Source organism: Sesamum indicum, linkage group LG9, assembly GCF_000512975.1.
Source record: "Sesamum indicum cultivar Zhongzhi No. 13 linkage group LG9, S_indicum_v1.0, whole genome shotgun sequence".
NCBI classification, from domain to species: Eukaryota; Viridiplantae; Streptophyta; class Magnoliopsida; order Lamiales; family Pedaliaceae; genus Sesamum; species Sesamum indicum.
The window spans coordinates 2,766,112-2,785,145 of record NC_026153.1 but is presented as its reverse complement, the minus strand read 5'-3'; the positions used below and the strand labels follow the sequence as shown (position 1 = coordinate 2,785,145).

General features: G+C 33.7%; 3 protein-coding genes across 4 annotated transcripts; 2 read left to right on the top strand and 1 right to left on the bottom strand.

The window, feature by feature from the left end:
• LOC105170363 (receptor-like protein kinase HERK 1) lies at positions 1,821-5,185 on the top strand. Its single transcript, XM_011091096.2, has one exon. The coding sequence runs from the start codon at positions 2,367-2,369 to the stop codon at positions 4,872-4,874; it is 2,508 nt and encodes an 835-aa protein (XP_011089398.1). The 5' UTR covers positions 1,821-2,366; the 3' UTR covers positions 4,875-5,185.
• Positions 6,891-7,253, bottom strand: LOC105170830. The gene has a single exon (XM_011091751.1). The coding sequence runs from the start codon at positions 7,251-7,253 to the stop codon at positions 6,891-6,893; it is 363 nt and encodes a 120-aa protein (XP_011090053.1).
• Positions 12,801-18,896, top strand: LOC105170362 (calcium-transporting ATPase 4, endoplasmic reticulum-type-like). 2 transcript variants are annotated; one of them, XM_020696809.1, is made up of 9 exons: positions 12,801-13,019; positions 13,229-14,709; positions 15,074-15,146; positions 15,233-15,354; positions 15,687-15,968; positions 16,069-16,452; positions 16,578-16,687; positions 17,704-17,932; positions 18,022-18,896. In XM_020696809.1, the coding sequence occupies exons 2-9, from the start codon at positions 13,279-13,281 to the stop codon at positions 18,601-18,603; spliced, it is 3,213 nt and encodes a 1,070-aa protein (XP_020552468.1). In that variant the 5' UTR covers positions 12,801-13,019; positions 13,229-13,278; the 3' UTR covers positions 18,604-18,896. The 2 variants fall into 2 exon arrangements, with proteins under 2 accessions (XP_020552468.1, XP_011089397.1); XM_011091095.2 differs by having other exon boundaries at positions 12,802-13,022.

Genomic DNA, 19,034 nt, shown 5'->3' with positions numbered 1-19,034 from the left:
TAATAAGAAGTGAACGGGGCTTAGCTCAATTAGAGAAATTAAGTCAATTAATAATAGTGCATTGATCATACCTAAAAATAAAAAATAAAAAACATAACAAGATGGTGGGATAGTGTATTTGAATGAATTTGACCCATTCCTCTTGATCATGTTGATCAATTTATTAGTAGTAATGTTATTACCCAATTCGCCACTACGACCTAACTTCAATTTCGTTTTATTTCATATATTAAGAAAAAGTTTGACAATTATTTCAATACAACAATTTGGCCGTCACTTTCGGAATTAAGTACTTCTTTATATGCTCATTGTCGTTTTCATCCAAAACTGGACAATTGGGATGTCTACAACACAGCTCAATAACGCCCACCTCATATCACTGATTAGAAAGAGAAATAGGGTGTGTATAAAATTACGCATAAGTCGTATTCAAATTTCAATTATTTGTTTGATATCTCCAACTATTTAATTACGTATCATACTCTCAACATAGAATTCACGCAAGACATATAAAAAAGTCCTAAGATATATATATATATATATATTTCTGAACTAGTGCTTATATATTACCTATTGTATATTAGGAGCTGGTTTATTGTATAGTAGGAGTTGTGATCTACTGTAATAATAAGTGTTATTCAGTAGGATATAATTATTGTAATAGTCTTTCTTAAATATTAATGTCTATAGAAATGATTGTACTTGTAATCGATTTATTTTTTGTTTATATCATGATTTTATATGATATTGGTATATTCTTAATTATTTAATTTCTGAAAATATTATATAAATATATAATTAACCGCTTTTTTTTTTAATTGTAGCAGCAGCAATAATAAATGATTAAAATAAAAAAATAATCGAGACACGAAACTGAGAAGTATAATTAATAGGTAGATGAAGAGTGAAATAAGACCATTTTTATGTGATTATTGTAGGTGCATACACCCTATTGGATGAGACAAAATATCATACACAACATTACTTAAACAAATTACATGGTGAAAACTGATTGATGCTCCACTCAACTAACCTCTCTTTCTCAATTATGTTTATTAGGGAAACTAAATCTTATTTAAATCCATGCTTTTCTTTTTTATTCAATTAGCTATTCCTTTCATTATTTGATACATTTAAATTTAAATATTAATAATTTAAATTAACGAATACATCAAATGAGAAAGAAAAAATAAGAAATTATTATAAAAATAGACGTGCATCTAAATTTATGGAATTAAAACTTACACTTTTACGATTGTGAGACATATTATAATTCAATTTGAAGTAACTACTGTATTTGCCCAAACTTACTTAGCCACCCCTCAATTAATTACTAATTTTGAATTTGTTGGTGAACTACTTTACTATTTATTTTTTTTAATCATAAAAAAGATATTGAATTAAATAATAAAAAGGAACAAACATAGCGTTTGGTAAAAGAGTACTTTATGGGGATAATTATAAACTCTCACTTAAAATTTGAGGTATTACACATAAACTCTAATAAATAGACTTCTTTGATGTCAAGAGCACTGTATATAAATTTTTGTTAGGGGTTTATGTGTAATTATATAAATTTTAGAGGACGTGTAATTATTCATATTTTATATTTTAGAATTATTTTAAACTACTAATCAATTTTCTTTTTCCTTTTTTTTTTCAAATTGACCAATCTTCTCAATTTTATTTATTTTTTTTATATATATATATATATAATTACCTGAATTATTTACATTAATTGATTTTTTTTAGTTGGGGTTTTGTAATTAATACTCTCCTTTTTCCTCCTCCACATGCAATAATAACTCTTGAGAGTAAATGCTGTCTGTAACTTCCATACTTCCCCACTCTACCCCTCACTGTCAAACCAAACCCCTCGAGTCTTTGCTATCTCTTCTCCTCCATTTTTCAATTACCCTTTTCCATCACCTCTTCCCCCAGAAGAAGGTCAACACCTCTCCAACCTAATACGCGTGTGTGTGTGTGTTTGTGTGTGCCGTCTGACTTTCTTAATCTTGTTCCCAACTGTCGTTTGAGAGAAAGTGTATTTGCATCAGTGTGTATCTGGGGTGGATAAAATATTGCTCCTGCCAGGTTGTTGCTTTGCCAGATTTTCTTGGCTGTTCGGCACAAATTTTTGTTGTTTGGGTCTTTTTGTTGTTTTCGTCCAAGAATAGGAATTTTCCTGCCCAAGACAGATCTGGGTCTCTCTCATTTTCTCTCTCTTGGAGCTTGTTTGATCTCTAAGGTGCTAGATTTTCCCTCTATTTTCTCAGTTTTCTGTAATGAATGTGTTTTATTTTATGCAAATATACATATAGTCTTTTGTTGTTGTGCTGTTGTTTAAGCTCAAAGGTGCAATCTCTATGCGTTTTGTGATGATGGACTGTGGGGTTTTGAGGTTTTCAATCTGGGTGTTGTTGGTATTGAATCTGGCATGTTGTTCTAGAGGGTTTGATCCTGTTGATCAGTATTATATAAACTGTGGATCGTCCAGTGATGTTGTTGTGGGTAATGTTACTTATGTGGCTGATAAATCAGCTTCCAGATTACTTTCAACTCCACAAGACATTTTGGCCGATAGCAAATTGAATTCTATAACACCGTCTGAGAATTCCCAGCTGTTTAGTACTGCTAGAATTTTTACGGGGCCGTCTAGGTATACATTTTCTATTAAGCAGGGTGGGAGACATTGGATTCGCCTGTACTTTTATCCGTTTGTTTACCAGAGTTATGATATGAACTCTGCTAGTTTCTCTGTGTTCTCCCAGAAGACTACTCTGCTTAGCGATTTTAGCCCCAGAAATGCTTCTGTTAGAGAATATTCAGTGAATGTGGGGAGTGGAGACCTGGTGATCACATTTTCCCCTAAGGCTAATTCATTTGCATATGTTAATGCAATGGAAGTTGTCTCGGTACCAGATGCCCTGATAGATCATGATGCCCCTCTTTTCAATCCACCTGGGACTTTTAATGGATTGGTAACTCAGGCTCTAGAGACAGTTGCTAGGGTAAATATGGGTGGACCGTTGGTGTCGCCAGTGAACGATACTTTGGGTCGAACCTGGGTGTCTGATAGTAGTTTCTTGTTGCAATCAAACGTTGCAACTAATGCGTCCAACATTCCAGCTGTTCGGTATCCTCAAGGTGGTGCAACTTCAGATACTGCTCCACAAACAGTATACGGGACGTGCACGAGGATGAATTCTGCGGATGATCCCAATAGCAACTTTAATGTGACATGGGGATTTAAAGTGGAACCAGGCTTTCAGTACTTAATCCGGTTGCACTTCTGTGACATTGTGAGTACATCAGCTAATCAGCTCGTCTTTAATGTTTACATTGGTACATTTCTTGTTGCTCCAGATCTTGAACTTAGTGCAAAATTTTTCGGGCGTTTGGCTACTGCATATTATATGGATTTTGTTACCCCAACAATGGATAGAAATAACCTGACCGTAAGTATCGGTCCATCTCCTAGAAGTGCTTACCCTGATGCCATTCTCAATGGGTTGGAGATCATGAAAATGAACAATTCTAAGGACAGCCTAGCTGGGGAGTCAATCCTTCCTAGATTTCCACGCTCCAAGAAGAATGTCGGAATGATTGTGGGTATAAGTGTTGGGGTGTCGCTTGCTTTGATAGTGGTTGGAGTTCTATTTTTTGTGCACAGAAGAAGGAAACAAGAACAACTCGCCCATTCAAAAACCTGGATTCCTATATCCATTAATGGTGGAACCTCTCACACTATGGGCAGTAAATATTCAACTGCGACAACGGGTAGTATCAATTCTAACTTGAGCTATCGCATCCCGTTCGCAGCAGTTCAAGAAGCGACTAACAACTTTGATGAAAGTTGGGTAATTGGAATTGGTGGCTTTGGGAAGGTCTACAAGGGGGTTCTAAATGATGGTACAAAAGTAGCTGTTAAGAGAGGGAATCCTAAGTCCCAACAAGGCCTAGCAGAATTCAGAACTGAAATTGAAATGCTTTCGCAATTCCGTCATCGCCACTTGGTTTCTCTAATTGGCTACTGCGATGAAAAGAATGAGATGATTCTAGTTTACGAATACATGGAAAATGGCACCCTCAAGAGTCATCTCTACGGATCTAATCTTCCCAGTTTAGGTTGGAAGGAGAGACTCGAGATATGCATTGGAGCAGCAAGAGGACTGCACTATCTTCACACCGGCTACGCCAAAGCCGTTATTCATCGGGATGTGAAGTCAGCAAACATATTGCTCGATGAGAATCTTATGGCTAAGGTTGCTGATTTTGGTCTTTCCAAAACTGGCCCCGAGATTGATCAAACCCATGTTAGTACTGCCGTTAAAGGCAGTTTCGGTTACCTAGATCCAGAGTATTTCAGAAGGCAACAGCTGACAGAAAAATCAGATGTTTATTCATTTGGTGTCGTGTTGTTTGAAGTTCTTTGTGCCAGGCCTGTGATAGATCCATCTCTTCCTCGGGAAATGGTCAACTTAGCTGAATGGGCGATGAAGTGGCAGAAGAAGGGTCAGCTAGATCAAATCATAGATCCTAATCTTGCAGGAAAAATAAAACCCGATTCCCTCAGAAAGTATGGAGAAACAGCAGAGAAATGCTTGGCTGATTTTGGGGTTGATAGGCCCTCCATGGGAGACGTCTTGTGGAATCTCGAGTACGCGCTTCAACTTCAAGAAGCAGTGGTGCACAATGATCCTGAGGAAAACAGCACCAACGTCATCGGCCAGCTCTCTCCACAAGTCGGTGAGTTCAATAATGTCGACACAAGCAATTCTGTTGCTGGATTCGAAACATCAAGTGTGGATGATTTGTCGGGTGTTTCTATGAGTAGAGTCTTCTCACAACTGGTAAAATCCGAGGGTAGATGATTTCATGCACAAGCAGGTATATATACATATCATACTTTCTGGCTTTTCTTGCGTTGCTGCTATGTTTGATCATCAATCATATGAAGATTGAATTCTTTTTCTTGTAACTTGCTTTGTTTCCATAGCTTGCTGAGTTACTGTGGAGCTGTATTTCGACTTAGTTTCATTTCAAGTGATATACATCAATCCATGTAAGTTATTGTGTTGTATGGTTGTGATTCTGTGGTTGATCATCAATCATATATGGTAGATGCAGAATGGAAATTTTGTGTTGCATTGAATACTTTGATGAAATCTTTTTATTGCTATTTGAGTTTGGATTTTCTCATTAACAGCTAACAATCTTTTGTTTTCATCACTCTTCTAATATGTGTATCCGAAACGGCTGCTTTGAGGTATATGTTATGGGAGATGGTTACTCATTTAATATTAATATTTTAACACGATTTATTATATATAAATCCTTTATGTTATTTTTTTTTTAAATAAAGAAGGAACAATGATATTTGAACTCAAGATATTGTCTTTGGCCTATTTTTAATACTCTATTAAACGATCACCGCATCTAAAAATTTAAATTACTAAAGAAAAAAATATTTAATATTATTATTTTAAAGTAAACAATTGCCATTTGATTCTCAACTGGACTTGTAATGAGTAAGATTGATATTTTACCGTCACTCGCACACGATTGATCTCATTTTGGGGGAATTTAAGTTAAATAAAATATATTTGACATATAATTGATGTGTATTTTAAAAAGAGTAATTATCATATAATTTTATATGAATAAAAATTGCTCTCGTAGTATAAGTGAAAATATTTCTGCAGTGAAGCTAAATTAATTTGTCGTGATTTTATAATTATTTTCTGCTATATTTGAATGAAGAATTTGAAAAAAATATTTTAAATAACTTCGTATTAAATGTATTTAAAATCAATTATAGTGCTATAAAATATAATTAATTTTTTTTTTAAAGAATTTGAAATCATGTATGTTGCGAAATTATCGATCCACTATAAATTTATAGTATATTTGGATTGACGGATTTAAAAGTATGAATTGTAAATCTTTAATAATAAATCACTTGAATATATTTGGACTATAATTTTATATTACGAAGGAATTCAAATTCTTCAACTTTCATTTTGAATTTTGTTTTGTGGAAGACCAATGGATTTTAGATTTAATTATTTCTAAGAAAAAATCTATAATTTTTTCCCTCAAATCCAAATTCGTCAATAGATGAAATCTAAATAACTCCGTATTAAAAAAATCTGAAATATCATCAAATTGTATTAATTATATAAATTTAAAATTATTCACACAAATCTAAAAGAAATATTATTATGAATTTGAAAGTTATGGTTTTCAAATTTATTAATTCAAATATAATTTAAAAATAAAACTATTATTGTAGATTTAAAATCCCTAACTTCAAAATGCACCAATTTAAGTACAACCTTTTGGTGCACATTCCATTATTAGTAATCAATGAAAAAAAATCAATAATGAAGAGGTTTTATATAAATTCAAGTCCCACCACTCTATAGGTATTAATCTATTTAAATTATAATTATTTTAATTATATATCTATTAAGTAATTGGCATACATTAATTTTTTAAATTTAAAATTTGTATGTAATTATAATTAATTCATCAATAAATAAATAAATTTCTTATACCAAGAAAATATTGTATGTTAATATTCAAGCAGTTATCTCTATATTTCGATTAATAAATTCGGATTTGATGGAAAGATTAAAAAATAGAATTTTAAATAATTTTATATCGAAAAAATTTAAAATTTATTAACATTCAACAAAACATATGATTCAAAATTAAAGCTGAAATCTTAAATCTTTTAAATTTATAATTATTCAAACAGATTAAAACTTTATTATTAGAAATTTGATTTCATAATTTCAAATCAACTATTCAAATATATTCTAATTACATTATTATACTCCAATCTTTATACCCTATTTCCTACGTAACTCTGCAAAGCACTACCATCAATCAATAACATCTATCTTGCTGGTGCAAGAAAGCAGCCACCGGAAAACAAGCCCGCCGGACTTCCTCCCTCCGTCGACACCGCACTTTCTCTTTCTTTTCTCCGCCACCACCTTATCTTTAACCCTGCCGAAGCACTTCACGACCGCAGAATCCTCTTCTCGCGAGAAGACATAGCTTCTCAAGTACAACTGCCTGCATGCAAACCATTCCATCACCCTGCAGGGTTGGGCGTCGCCCTTGCCCACGTCACCGGAGGTCATGGACTGGATGAACTCGGCGTCGGATTCCGGCCACTTGTGGAGAATGGCGAAGGTGTATCTTGCCGGAAAAGGGGAGCCGTTCACGTAGTTAGAAGCCATATGTTTTCTTGAGACAAACTCAGTTCAGTTCAGATGTACGGATGTATATGTGTTTGTTTGTATATATATATATACACATAAAAGGTTATTGGTAATTGCCTGTTCCATGTAGGATTTGAGTCCACTTAGGATTTTGAAAGAATTATTGGTTGGTTTAGGTTTCGGGTTTGTTTTCTGAATTTGGTTCCAACATTTTGCTGGCAAAAATGCAAGCAATCGAGCTATATGATAATGTGAATGGGCAAATTATGCCGTATAAAATAATAATTAGTATTTTTATCTCCCTATATTTTTTAAAATACAGCAATTTATCAACTCTTTATGTTTTTTGTGAAATGGAACTCCTTAATCCAATTCCATTTAGTAGTTATATATTATTAGGTCATACTCTAAGGACTAAATAGTTAATATATGCTACAGAATGTAATTTATTTAATTAAATAAAAAATACATAATCAATCAAATTGATAAAATGTAATAATTTTGAATATGCACGTGCAGAAAAATAATTAAACAAATTGATTACAGAGATAATTATCTTGTTTCAAAGTTATATAGAGGTGTATCCAACAATACGTGTTTGTCAATTTATTATTAAAAATAAATTATATATATATATATATATCTTTTTTACAACTTTTACTTGTGAATACTTAGTTAAGCTGATTTCAATCAGGTTATAAGCAGCTTTGCACTAAAAAAAAATAAAATGGAATATTAGTTACAAAAGAATTCAATTCACGATTTTAATAATGTCGCTAATTAATTATATCTATTCAATGACAAAAATATGTATATTGTCGTGATAACAAATTAGTAACAAAAAAATGCACATAAAGTTATCGCTAAATATAATTTAGCGACGATCTAGTAATGAAATTTGTGACACGTGTATAGTGGTGACACATAGTTGTGTCATTAATTTTAGTGATAGTTTTAAAATTGTCCGTTAATATTTTATCACTAATATCAAATTTTCTTGTAGTGCTCTACCAACTGCTGCAACTTATAAATAACATCGTAGATATTAAATTATTTTCTCAAATATTTTGATATCAGCTCTTTTTTCACTTTCATTTTTATTTTTAACTCCCAACTTTCATTACGATCAAATTCACAATCTTTTTTATAATTTATTCACATCATAAAAATAAAAATTATTGCAAACATCCCAACAACATATTTCGCAACTTCAAATTATTTCCAGCATTATGATGAAGTGGTTTCAAATTGATCCGACTGCTTAATAAATTTTAATTCACAATTGGAATTTGACCTCTGAACAATCGTGACACGTGTATTAGGTTTGGCAGTTTCATCATAAGACGATGAAATTTGCGACGCAAATTGCTCAAAAGAGAGTGAAAATATTTCCCTCAAAATTGGGCAGCTAAAAGTTGCCAAAATTAGGAGCCTTTGAGTGGATTGAGTTAGCAAATGGTTAATAATTGAATTATTTTCCACATATTTTTCATTACGTAAATCGATTTTTGGTCGAATATAAGTCCGATTAAATATTATCAAAGGATCACTATTGAGATCATTATTATCGCGGTCTAATAGTTAAGATCGAACGTTACTACATTCATCCACGATGTGAGTTTGAATTCTTACTAAGGTGTTTGATAAGACTAAACGTACGCCCATATCTGTGTGTAGATGCAATCAATTCTGACGAATTTGTGAGCTGTCATCCTGAATTTTTTTATTTTTATAACAATATATATATGTGTGTGTGTGTGAAAGAATATTATCAAGAGGAATTGAGTTATGAATACGGACATAACAAAAAAAATCGGATTCTTTTGTCCTTCTTTGTTGGCTCATACCAATTTAAAGGTATACTGAAAAAGATAGAGATAATATTCCTACCAAAAATGGATTTGATTGAATTTCAAATAATAAATGAAAAAATAATGTGAAATATCGGTTTTATTGTGAATGGTCTAAGAGTTCAGAATTTATTCAAACACATACTTGCACTAATAAGAAATAAATTATTCCTTACAATATAAATAATTATGATTTAAAAATGGTAAAGACCTCCTCAAGGTATCAAAAATTGGCATCCACCGGGTCAACTACTAAAATATATAAGACTTTCTATGTGTGGTAAAGTTACAGTCACACCTCCTAAGGTTATAATTGTAATTATAATTATACCCCCTATTTAAATACAATACTTATACTAACAACCCTCAGACTGTGTAGCTATAACTTTGCAAAAGACACAGAGTATTTATATAATTCGACATAACCTTAAGAAATGTCAATATAATTTATCCTAAATACTAAACGCACTACCTATTTTACTCATAAAAGTTATTTTCTTATTTTATCTTTTTTCTCCTATGTTTTTTATCCTCTTATTCTCTTTAGGTTTTTTTAATATATATAAATAAAATAATGTATCTATACTATATAAAAAGAAAAGGTATTTTTCTCTCACAAATGGCGGTTATGATACAACAACACCGAGTTTATTATTATGCCAATAATACCCCTTATTTGATTTTTTTTTCTTTTTTTTAGAAATATAACGATGAAAAATTTATATTATTTCTTTTTATGATATATTTTACAACATAAAATGTTATTATTATATGCACGTAAAAATGGTGTGTCATGACAGCTAGTACAGTAAAACCTCTATAAATTAATACTCTATAAATTAATAAACTCTCTAAAATAATAAAATCCTCCGGTCCCGACTTGGGCCTTTGTAAAAAATCATCAAATTCGATAAGATAATAAAATAATAATTTTTCAGAAAATTCCTTTATAAATATTAGGTCCCATTAAAACTCTAAATTAATAATTCATAAATATTACAATTATAAATATTATGATAATTTACTAAAATATGAAATCTGTAATGCTTTACGCATTTGATCATTCATGGATAATTTTGCGATGCCTTTTAGATGAGAAGACATGGTTGGGTGTTATGAATTATTTTATTATCATATTGAGATTTATGTAGTATATGTTTCATTCATAATGCATGAATATATTTAATTGGTTATAATAGTTATTTAAGTGCAACGAATTGATGTAAACATGTATATTTAAGTAATTCCAATGAATTGATACATGTGTCTATGAATATAATAGTTAATTGTTGCTTGAATATAATCAATGAAACATATATGAATTTATTTATTTTCAATATATATGTACTAAATTTGCTGAAAATTTAAAAAATCTCTCTTTTAATTAATAAAATATTAATTTATCGATAAATTAATATCTCTCTAAATTAATAAAATTTCATGGTCCCAAGGTTATTAATTTATAGAGGTTTTACTGTATATATAATAAAAAGAATAGTGCACTAACTTGTAAGATCTTTTTTGGTTGGTTATCTAAAGTCAATGTTTTTATTTATGTTTTAATTTATAAATTCTATTAATTGTCCGCGGCTAGGTTTAAATTTTTAATAATACATACATGTAAGTGTGTTGAATATTATATATATATATAAAAATAATTTATACACCGCATTAAGTGCACTTCAATATAACTAATACTAGACGTCTGATACGTTGTTCCTGCTTGCACATAATGAATAATATTTCATATTTTAAAATATATTATGAATAAAAGTAAAGTATATAAACTAACACATAATATTACAAAAAATAAAAAGAAAGAAAAGAAAAGGAAACTAACTTAAGAGTGTTTTTGATACAACAAACAAAGTAGTATAGTGGTATCATAAACCACCATTTGTGAGTGAAAATATTTATTTCTTTTTCATATTAACTATTGTGGCACGTTGTTCTTACGTGCATACAATAAATAATCATACAATTTAAAATATATTATAAATAAGAGTAAATTATAAATCAATACATTACATTAATGTAAAGAAAGAAATAATAATAATGATAATTTATCAATTAATGTAATTTGAAAAGTTGAATAAGTTGGTTATCTTATCATGAATATTATTTTTGACTTTATAAATAATTGGTGCAGCGGTGTCATTAAATGTCGTTTGTGAAAGTAGATGGACTTTTCTTTTTATTTTAGTATAAATATATATAAAATAAAATTTTTGCTAGAAGAAATAGAATATAAAAATATAAATAATTAAAATAAAAAACAATCCTAACTGCACGAAGCCCAATGAGTAAAAAAATGAAAATGGAAAGAGCAAAAGAGAAGCAATGCATTGAAGAGAGAATATGCTTTGTATCCCGAAACGTCGCCGTTGCGGCTGTCCCATTTTCTTCGCCTCAAGGCAACCACCTCGAAACTTCCTCCCCCCCTATTTAATTCACCTCCTCAAGGTCAGTTGATCCCCTGTGCAACTGCTGTACCCCTTCGCCCACGTATCGACCAATTCCCTCTCGCCACGTATATCAGCTTAAGAGAGTTTCTACGTGGGGCTTTCCCGTTGGTTGAACTTATGTGGAACGTGATCCACACACGAAAAAGGTGCTTGATGTGAGCCGAACTCCGGGAAACAGAGAGATGTGCTGTCCCCACTCCCCAATTTGTGAGGCGCACGTCTTTGTTACTTTGTGGATACCTAATTTGCCCCTGGTATTTTGTATCTTTTCTACTAATTGCAACAAAAATATTATTAATTAAATTAATAATATTATTATTTAGTGACTTTTAATTATTGCAATATCACCTAACCCCATACATTCTTTTTATATGAAATATAGTTTAATGGAACTTATAAAATAAATTATTTATGAGAAAATGATGAAACTCTTTTTCGTACTTTCTAACATCTCTACATTACTACTATAATTCGAGTAGTAAAATAATTTTTAAAATCATAATGGTAAATGATTATTATACAATTACTACCATATACAAATTATGCAAACTTATTTTTAGTATAAACACACTTTGTATTTAATGTAGGCAAAGCGTCTCATATTGATTGCAGACGAGGAGTTTAAGTGGCTTATAAACCCCAAAACTTCCTATTCATGACGAGGAGCCTTTTTATGAAAAATTCGTAAAGCTTCTACAAAGTTAGAGCAGACAATATCTTGTATAACGAGACACTGATTGAGTCAAAATCGTATCAGTATTGCAATTAATATTTTTTTATAATTAGATAAGAAGCATAAGATTTTTATAATATTACAAGAACAATATTATAATTAGGACAATGGTATTACTTTACCAAAAAAAAAAAAAAAAGCATTCATAGATTGGTAACAATGGCAGTTATTTTTCTGAATTTCTTAGGAATACATTGTCTAATTATTTCTTAGGAATATTTAAGTGATATAACTGAAAGCACGAGGGTATAAAGTGAGATCACGAGAGTAGGGGGGGTAAAATGAAATTTACCCAAATATATTTATATATTAAAAAAATCCTAGAATTGGACTAAGGGAGCTGAGGGCAATTGTGTCATTTGTGAGGACATCGTGCGTTATTGAAATTTGTAGGAGGAGTGGAGATAGCAAGAATTTGAAAAAGAAAATAATAGTTATAAGGAAAGGTTTAGGGGAGAAGGTACGGAGAAGCTTAACGGAGGCCCTCTCACGCATTGCTGCTTGTACCTTGTCGTATTATAAGGAACACAGATCTCTGCTTTTTTCGATTCCCTCACACACCCAAACACTTCTCCAATAAATAACAAACCCTCTCTAGCGGTTTCTAGAGAGAGAAATTTCAACTCTTTTCACTTTCTAATCGACTTCTCCTCGGTTCTGGTAGAATTTTGGACCCGTAACGCAAGCGTTACGTACGGTGTTGGAGCAACTGGGGAGCCGCTGAGTTCAACTCGAGGTGGTGAGTGGGTGTTATCTTTGTGATTAGGGTTTTATTTTTTATTTTACTTTTTGAAGTTTGGTTTTTATGATGTGTAGTGATGATTTACCTGTAGATCGTGAAGTTGGAGAATTTTTTGTTTGGTTTAGGGCGGTTCTTATTGATTGATTGATTTTATTAAGTTTGTATTATGGTGTTTATGCATTGATTTTTTATTTTTTTTTCAGGTTGACTTGCGTCGGATTTGCTGACTTGGTGAGCTTTGGATTGACGATTGATGGGAAAAGGAGGGCAGAATTATGGTAGGAGTGAGGATTTGGGTGGGGCTGGGAAGGAGCCGAAAGGGGATTATTATGCGGCATGGTCGAAAGATGTGAGAGAGTGTGAGGAGAAGTATCAAGTAAGCAGGGACTATGGATTGTCAGGGGATGAGGTTGAAAAACGGAAGCAGATCTATGGATTAAATGAGTTGGATAAACATGACGGACCTTCAATTTTTAGGTTGATTCTGGATCAGTTTAATGATACACTAGTCAGGATTTTGTTGGTGGCAGCAGTGATTTCCTTTGTATTGGCATGGTATGATGGGGAGGAAGGCGGAGAGATGGAGATCACAGCATTTGTCGAGCCATTGGTTATATTTTTGATATTGATTGTGAATGCCATTGTGGGGGTTTGGCAGGAGAACAATGCAGAAAAAGCACTGGACGCATTGAAGGAAATCCAGTCGGAACATGCATCAGTTATTCGTGAGGGTAGAAGGATTTCTAATTTGCCTGCAAAGGAGCTAGTTCCTGGAGACATTGTGGAGTTGAGAGTGGGGGATAAAGTTCCAGCAGATATGAGAGTTATAAGCTTGATTAGCTCGACCCTTCGGGTTGAACAGGGGTCATTGACGGGAGAGAGTGAGGCGGTTAGCAAGAGTACTAAGGCTGTTGCAGAGGATGTTGATATTCAGGGGAAGAAGTGTATGGTGTTTGCTGGAACAACAGTGGTGAATGGGAATTGTATTTGTTTGGTAACTCAGACTGGAATGAGTACAGAGATAGGGAAGGTGCATTCACAGATTCATGAAGCATCGCAGAGCGACGATGATACGCCTTTGAAGAAGAAGTTGAATGAGTTTGGAGAGACTTTAACTGCTATCATTGGAGCTATCTGCACTTTGGTTTGGCTGATCAATGTGAAGTACTTCCTTTCGTGGGAGTTTGTTGATGGGTGGCCAAGGAATTTCAAGTTCTCATTTGAGAAGTGCACATATTACTTTGAGATTGCTGTAGCATTGGCAGTGGCTGCTATTCCTGAAGGTTTGCCTGCAGTTATCACAACTTGCTTGGCTCTTGGCACACGCAAGATGGCTGCTAAGAATGCACTGGTTCGCAAGTTGCCTAGTGTTGAAACCCTTGGTTGCACAACTGTGATTTGCTCTGATAAGACTGGTACTCTGACTACTAATCAGATGGCAGTGGCTAAGCTCGTTGCTATGGGTTCGAAGGCAAATGTTCTGCGATCCTTTAATGTGCAAGGAACTACCTATGATCCATTCGATGGGAAAATAGAAAACTGGCCTGCTGGTCAGTTAGATCCTAACCTTCAAATGATTGCTAAAATTGCTGCTATTTGTAATGATGCCGACATAGAAAAATCTGGCCATGATAAATCTGGACATTATGTGGCCAATGGGATGCCGACTGAGGCTGCACTTAAGGTATGTGTATCAGTCAATTCAGATGTTTTATGTAGTAAATTTTTGGAACACTATTTCCTTTGATATAGTAATAAGTAAAATGTTTTCAACTACCCTATTTGGGTTATTCAGTGGAGTTATGATGCATTATGACTGTGTCGTTTTGCTGGAAGTTTTGATGCTACTATCTTCCCAAGTTTGGCTGTGCCTGTAATTGCTGTTAGTTATTGGATTGTAGCAATTCTTTTCTCTGTATCATGTATTTTCGTTTTGCATAATTTTGTGAGATATATTAGTAGCTCTTTGTTATACCTTCTTGTTTCTGACTAGAACTGGATCGTCATATCTTCATGAAGGATATACACCTGACAGATTTAATTTTCAGGTTCTAGTTGAGAAAATGGGCCTTCCAGATGAATTGCATTTAGGCCCCTCCTCGGGCTATGATGGTGCTCTAAGTAAGTTTTCCTGCTTCCTTACTGAAACTGTTGTGTGATCTGTTGATTTTCCATGCTCATGTGCAATTTTCAATTGAATCATGTAGGGTGCTCGTACGCATGGAATAAAATTGACCAGCGGATTGCCACCCTTGAGTTTGATCGTGATAGAAAATCCATGGGAGTCATTGTGAATTCTGGCACTGGAAAAAAGTCGTTACTTGTAAAGGTAGGTTCTTGTTCCATTTGGCATTTGCTACTGCTCTGCTTCTCATATTTAGGATCTAACGGCTAGATAGGGATTACTAAAAAGAAGACTTCATTTGTTCTTCAATTTCATTATTACCTTCCTGGAACTTCTTTTTGGGTTACTTCTGGATTAGCCAATGGGTTGGAAATATTTGTTCTCTTCCTGTGAACAAGTTCATTTATTTGTATGTCACTGTATATAGAATATATTTAAACTGATTTACTTGGGTTCTGCAAACTTTTCATTCTCTTTTGTGTATTTCTGTTTCATCTTTGTTCAGTAATTCAGGAAGTCAGTGCTAAATTGTGCAGGGTGCAGTGGAGACATTGTTGGAAAGAAGCAAGTTTGTGCAATTTCTAGATGGCTCTATTGTAGAACTTGATCAAAGTCTAAGGGAAGCTATACTGAAAAGCCTTCAGGAAATGTCAACAAGTGCATTACGAGTTCTGGGTTTTGCATACAAGGATGATCTCCCAGAATTTGCTACATATAATGGTGAAGAAGACCATCCAGCTCACGAGCTCTTATTGAACCCTGCAAATTATTCCTCAATTGAGAGCAAATTAGTTTTTGTTGGCTTGGCTGGTTTAAGAGTGAGTTGGCTTTTTTTATTTATTCTTAATTCTTTTGTGAACTCATTGTTATGGTATGAAAATTCTAAGTGAATACTACGACATTCTTTAAATTGTCAAGGATCCTCCTCGGAAAGAAGTCCCTCAAGCACTCGAGGATTGCAGAACGGCCGGCATTCGTGTTATGGTAATTACAGGAGATAACAAAGATACAGCTGAAGCAATTTGTCGTGAAATAGGTGTTTTTGGGCGCCATGAAAATATCAGCTCAAAAAGCTTAACGGGAAGAGAGTTTATGGAGCTATCTAGACAAGACAAAGAAAGTCATCTTAATCAAAGTGGAGGGCTTCTTTTCTCAAGGGCTGAACCAAGGCATAAACAAGAAATAGTGAGGTTGCTCAAGGATTTTGGTGAAGTTGTTGCAATGACTGGGGATGGAGTGAATGACGCACCTGCCTTGAAATTGGCCGATATTGGGATTGCTATGGGCATTGCAGGGACAGAGGTATTTGTCTCAGTGTATTGCATAGACTTTTTGCTTTTCTAACGGAAACAATACGATATTTGGTGTTCAATCAGTAATTTATCCAATTCCTTTTTAATTTCTCGATCTCATCCTTTTCTCTACAGGTTGCAAAGGAAGCTTCTGATATGGTTTTAGCGGATGATAATTTCAGCACAATTGTTGCTGCTGTTGGCGAAGGCAGATCCATTTACAATAACATGAAGGCCTTCATCAGGTCATATTTTATACTAATCTTTTATTTTCCATCGTCTTCACTAGCTTATATGCTACAATATATTGACTCTTAGATTTTATGTTCTGAAGGATTGTGATTTACTTATCAGTTCTTTCTATTAATTGTTTGTGACATTTGTCGTTCAGAATATAGCTAGTTAGGGGATATAGTAAATCAGAGGTGAAAAGTTGACGGGGATCTACTTGAGGGCATATATTTGACCATCAGATTTTGTTTATTTGCATTTTGTCAAGTATATTTGGTAATAGGAGAGCAGCAGTTATTAGTATCGGAGCTAATTTCCTGTAATTGATATTGTCCAAATGTATCACGGTATTTAATTATTTTAAATGAACGACTTATACGTAATATTATGCAATTCCTAATTAGATTATGTGTCCGGAGGAACTTTAAAGGTGCTTTCTAACGTGGCATGGTTAATATGGCATCTTGTCAAATAGGTGTGCAATGTGAAATTCCGTGCTAATCTTTTTTATTTTTACACTTAGGTTAACTATGTTCGAGTATTTAGTTATAACCTTAATGACTAGCAATCAGAATTGATGGAAAGCAAACCACATTGGGGAAATGTGGTTTTCCAAGAGTGGTGCAGAGTGATGATGGACAATTCTCTATAGGCAAAACCACGAAGATTAGAATGAATTAACACCCAAATAACAATTGTTTTAAAAGTCCAGATGCCATTCCCATTGCAGTAATGATGGGGGTAAAAGAGGTGATATTAAAAATCGATTTGACTGTTGAGTAACATATGGATGACATTGTCAGAAATTGACATTTTAGAAGTTGATGGTGAAATGATTTTATGAGTAAAGCCGAGTTAGCCAGACCAGGCCTTGTAATGAATGCTACTTTAGTTTGTCCAGTTAAAGATGGGAAAAAGAAGGGAGAAGAATATTTTTCTTTTCAGCATGCCGTAAATAATGTTTGAAATAACACTTTAGTATTAATATTATACTTCCAACTGGATTTAACTCATCAATTCCTTGTTGCAGATACATGATCTCCTCAAACATAGGTGAGGTTGCCTCAATATTTCTGACAGCTGCTTTAGGCATTCCAGAAGGTCTGATACCTGTCCAGCTTCTGTGGGTCAACTTGGTCACTGATGGACCACCGGCTACTGCTTTGGGCTTTAATCCACCGGACAAGGATATCATGAAGAAGCCACCTAGAAGAAGTGATGACTCGCTGATCAGTCCATGGATTCTGTTCCGTTATTTGGTATGCTAATTATCTTCTCTTTCCTTTCAAACTTCAACAAGTCACATCTCTGTATAATGTTGACTTACGGTTCCTTTATATGAATGAAGGTTATTGGATCTTATGTCGGTATCGCGACTGTGGGAATATTCATTATATGGTATACTCGTTCATCTTTCCTTGGCATTGACCTTAGTGGGGACGGCCACAGCCTTGTCACATACTCCCAGCTTGCCAACTGGGGACAGTGCCAAACCTGGCAGAACTTTTCTGTCTCACCATTCACAGCTGGAACTCAGACATTCAAATTTGATGATCCATGTGACTACTTCCAAACAGGCAAAATCAAGGCTATGACTCTCTCCCTCTCTGTGCTCGTTGCAATAGAGATGTTTAATTCACTCAATGCTCTATCCGAAGATGGAAGCCTAATATCAATGCCTCCCTGGGTCAACCCGTGGCTCCTTTTGGCTATGTCTGTCTCATTCGGCCTGCACTTCCTGATCCTATACGTGCCTTTCCTTGCTCAGATATTTGGCATCGTACCATTGAGCCTAAATGAATGGTTGTTGGTATTGGCTGTGGCTTTTCCCGTCATATTAATTGATGAGGTACTCAAGTTTATTGGTAGATGTACGAGCGGAATCCGAACATCAAGTGGAAGAAGATCATCTAAGCAAAAGGCGGAATGAAGTCAAAAACTACAGAATTAAACTTGAGACTTTGTGAGCATGGTATATTTATGAGCTTGAAAAGGGGGGTCGAAACGGTGAATGCCAGTTTGTCCACCCTTGATATAGGTACAGAACCACGGGGTTTTGCTTATGGACCTTGGGATTTGATAGATTGGTTAGAAACTGTATTATTTTTCTGATGTTAACTAGTTTTGTTTAACCCAATGATGTCCCTGTAATTGTGGGCAGAACTCATTTATATCTGAGTGAGGCAAAGAAAAACCTTTTTCTGGAGAAGCTCTCTGATTTCATTCATCTTTATGTTGTAGGAGCATGGAATGGTGACATATTTGGCGCCAAATTGTCACATTCAACCAATTTTCTTATTTCTTTTTCATTTCTCATCACAGTCCTCGTTACATTTGTGTAAGTTGTAACGGTTTCCCAAT